General features: G+C 61.2%; 1 protein-coding gene across 1 annotated transcript in view; it reads right to left on the bottom strand.

The window, feature by feature from the left end:
* Positions 1-3,695, bottom strand: part of MAPK8IP2 (mitogen-activated protein kinase 8 interacting protein 2) — a 9,930-nt gene extending 6,235 nt beyond the window's left edge. Inside the window, 6 exon segments of the mRNA XM_077758087.1 lie at positions 1-4; positions 6-666; positions 781-874; positions 1,027-1,308; positions 2,583-2,688; positions 3,649-3,695. The exon segment at positions 1-4 is cut by the window's left edge and continues 382 nt beyond it. Of these exon segments, the coding sequence (XP_077614213.1) occupies positions 1-4; positions 6-666; positions 781-874; positions 1,027-1,308; positions 2,583-2,688; positions 3,649-3,695 (1,194 nt within the window).
* Positions 3,696-3,700: the final 5 nt, after the last annotated feature.

Here is a 3,700-nt window from a genome sequence, read left to right as displayed (position 1 = left end):
CCGCAGCTGCCGCGGGCGCCTCTGTGGCCCCGCCGGCTGGCGACACGGGCTCCCCGGGGGGACGCGACGCGGGGGACAGGCACTGGCCAGGGCAGCGGATGGGCGAGGAGCCCTCGGACATCATGCGGCTCACGAGGTTGCTGAGCAGCCAGGGCGAGTCGGCATCTTCACTGAGGTCTGGCTCAGACTCGGACCCGGACTCGTACTCGCTGTTGGTGTCATCGTGGCCCACGGGCAGGAAGGCAGGGCGGCGCGGGGGCTCGCGCGGGGCCTCGGGCTCAGGCTCGGGCTCAGAGGCAGGCGACGAGGCCTCCTCGATGGAGTTGGTGAGGTGCGAGGAGCGGCCACTGCTGGCACTGCCGCCGTCGCTGCTCAGCTCCAGCTCAGTCTCTGAGATGGAGGAGATCATGCGCCCCAGGCGCGCGGCCCCAGCGTCCTCTGAGTCGGAGCCTGGCGAGGACAGCTCCTGGCTGCTGCGCCGGCCCCCGCGGCCCCCACTGGAGCGGCTTCCCAGGTCTGCCTCAATGCCAGGGTCTGAGGAGGGCGAGGCCCCACAGGGTGCAGGGGGGCCCGCAGGCCGGTTCCCTTCGCAATCGCAACCTGGGCGCACAGGCGACTGTGCTCCCCGGGGGCTCGTGTCTGTGGGCTGGCAGGGGGCAGGTGACTCTGCCGAGCAGGGGTATACGTCAGCAAGCCCACCTGGCTCCCTCCCTCCCTCCCTCCCTCCCTCGCCTCCTGTGATCCCATCACCAGCGCCACCAGCACCACCACCCCGCTCACCTCTGAGGGGCTCCTGGGGAGGTGAGCATTGGACTGTCTCCTGCCAGGAAGCTGGAGGTGCTGGGGCAAAGCCTCCATTGTTGTTCAGAGAGTCCTGGAGGGTGGAGTGGGCCAGCAGTAAGAGAGTGGCGCTGAGGAGGGTCTCCAGCTCTCAGGGGTAGGGCAGGCCGCCATGGGGAGCAGAGTCCCAGATGCTGGAAGCCCAGGTTCAATTCCAGCATCCTGTGGGTGGGTCTGGATGCTCACCTGGGCTCCCAGTGTAGTCAGGTGGAGCGTGGTGGGCCGATTCTTGTGGGGCTCCTCCAGGGAGGGAGAGGGGATCAGGGCCTCCTCTGGGGCAGGGGCCTCTGAGTCCGGGCCTCCTTCCTCCTTGCCTTCCCCTTCTCCTTCTTCCTCTTCTTCCTCCTCCTCTTCCTCTTCTTCCTCCTCCTCCTCTTCATTGTCATCGATCATCTCAAACTCCTGGAAGTCATCCTGGAAGGAGCAGATGGGGTGCGGCTGCTCCGAACGTCCCAGGGAGAGGCTGTCCTGCAAGAAGGAGGAACAGGCAGAGCTGGGCCACAGCTCAATAGCGACCAGGGGTCCCAGGGGCCAGGAAAGGGGAAAGCCAAAAACTGTAAGTTAAGGGAGAGAAGACTCCAGTTCACTCTGCTCCCCATCAACTGAGCAGTTTGTTTGTTTGTTTGTTTGTTTGTTTTTCAATCTGCATAAGATACAGAAGGATCACTCCAGTTCTTGGTAAGAGCCTGGAATTCCTAAGCTTAAGTGACAGAGATCCTCAGAGTGGCCCCAACCCACCCGCCACCTTCATGTAACCCCCAAACTGCGTCACATTTGATACCAGCACCCCCACCTTCATAGCCCTTTAACACAACTCGTAATTACTGAACACCCCAGGCAAGCTGCAGGCCTCACCAGGGCAGGGCCGTGTCCATATTGTGTAGCCTACCCCGAGAACAAGACTTAGCCTGGGGATGCTAAGTGGAACGCATGAAGACAGCCCAGGATACACCAAGCTTGCACCAACCTCAGGGCCTTTGATCTGGTTAATCTCTTGACCAGCAATACCTCTCTTTCTGTTCCCTACTTCCCTTATCTGCCCAGCTCCATCTAGTCTTCCCTAAGGGCAAGGCCATTTCCACCAGAAAGTCTCCCTAAAGGCCTCAGTCTCTGTTGAGTTCCCTTCCCCCTCAGCACACCTAGGAACCCAGTCCTTGACACTCAGGCAGCCAGCCACTGCCTCTTATGACTTTCTGAGTTATAAGCTCCCAAGGGCAAGGGCCACACTTGTCCCATTCTCCCTCCACACACCTGGAAGCCCCCAGCACTTGTTACATGGCAGTCCCTCAGAAATGTTCTAGAGTGAGTGAAAACAAAAACGTGGAGAAAGGGAAGGAGAGAAGAAGCAGGAGATGGGGAGGAGGAAAGACTAGGGGTGGAGATGTAAGGCAGTCAGATGGAAGCTTGAGAGGTGGGAGAAGGGCTACGAAGAAGATGGCAGTTGGAAGGGGTTAGATCTTCCTAGAAAGTCAGAAGGCATCCAAACCATAGGCCCACGTCCCCTCCCCCAAGCTAGCCCAGTGACAGGGGTCAGGGGAGGAATGCTAGGGACAGCCCTCTGTGGAGGGCATACAGTCTGAGGAAGAAGAGAGGTTTGATACCAAGGAGGACTCTGGGCAGGAGGCCAAAAGGGAGGGGGCAATCAGAGGATTTTGTATTTTAAGGCTGAGCGCAGACCCACCCTAAAACTCCAAGTGAGGCTCTCCCTTAACAGGGTTCCACACCCCCAGCCCATTTCCCACCTTCTCGCAGTGGTCCGAGTCATAGCTGAGGCCCAGGCCACAGTCATCGGTGATCTCAGACAGGTCCTCATCGTCAAATTCCTCCAGGCTTATGTCCTGGGGGGGCCTGGGGAGGGGACCAGGGTCAGAGAGCAAGGACAGGGTTCCTGAGGGAGCCACCACCCCTGGACTCCCTCCCTGTCTGGAGGCCGTTCCTAAGGAGGAACCCCAGCTGCTAGGCCCCATGGTCTCCAGAAACCCCAACTCTCAGATCCACATCCTGCCATCACCTTGAACCCCAAGCTCTGCTCTTCAGTGGATCCCCCTACAACCCGAGCCATGACCAATCCAGAGGAGCCACCTGTCCCCCCCAATCTTCCCCACCCCCTCCTCCTCTCTCCTCCCAGCTGCAGGCCCCTCTGGGTCCCAGCTTCAGCCCCGGGGGAGTCAGTCTGAGCAGAGTGGGGGGAGGGGGGAAGGGGGAGCTGAAGCTGCAGCAGCAGAAGTGGGGGCGGGGGCTCAGGTAGCCCTGCTCTGAGAGAAGAATCTAGCCACTTTGTCTCCCCATTCTGCCCCATGCAGGTCTACACCCAAAGGTCCAACCCTCTCCCCACCTCAGTCCCTTCCCCCAGGGCTCCAGGCTTGATTTCAACTCTCTCCCTTCCGGAGCCCTACAGGCCAAGGCAGGCCTTCACCGGGAGAGGCCCAACAAGGCCAAAAGGACACTGCTAAGCACAGAGGGTGGCTCAGCGTTCTGCCCAGACAGGCTGCCCCTCGGAGGCTCAGCCCCAGTCCTCCACCCTTGAGGGGTCAGCTGCCCCAGCTGGGTGCGGCACAGGGTCCCAGCGGATACGGGAGCGGGAGGCGTTAGGCCTGGAGAAGGGGGAGGAGGGGAGGACAAAAACATACCCTGAAAGGGAAGGAGGATGGGGTACAGGAGTCAGAGGCCTTGTGACCAGACAGGGGACTGGGGCTTGGGTCCCCAGAGACGATGGGGGTGGGATGGCAGGCCCGGGTCGGAGGAGGCTGGGGAAGGGTCGGGGCAGGGGCTGCAGGAGGTCGAGGCCCGGGGCGCCGGAGTGCGTACCTGCAGCCTGGCGGCGACAGCGAGTGAAAGGTGGAAAGAGAAAACATCTCCG

This window comes from Crocuta crocuta, unplaced genomic scaffold (assembly GCF_008692635.1).
Source record: "Crocuta crocuta isolate KB4526 unplaced genomic scaffold, BGI_CrCroc_1.0 scaffold143, whole genome shotgun sequence".
Classification (NCBI taxonomy): domain Eukaryota; kingdom Metazoa; phylum Chordata; class Mammalia; order Carnivora; family Hyaenidae; genus Crocuta; species Crocuta crocuta.
The sequence above is the reverse complement of the archived record's forward strand: the minus strand, read 5'-3'. Positions and strand labels throughout refer to the sequence as shown.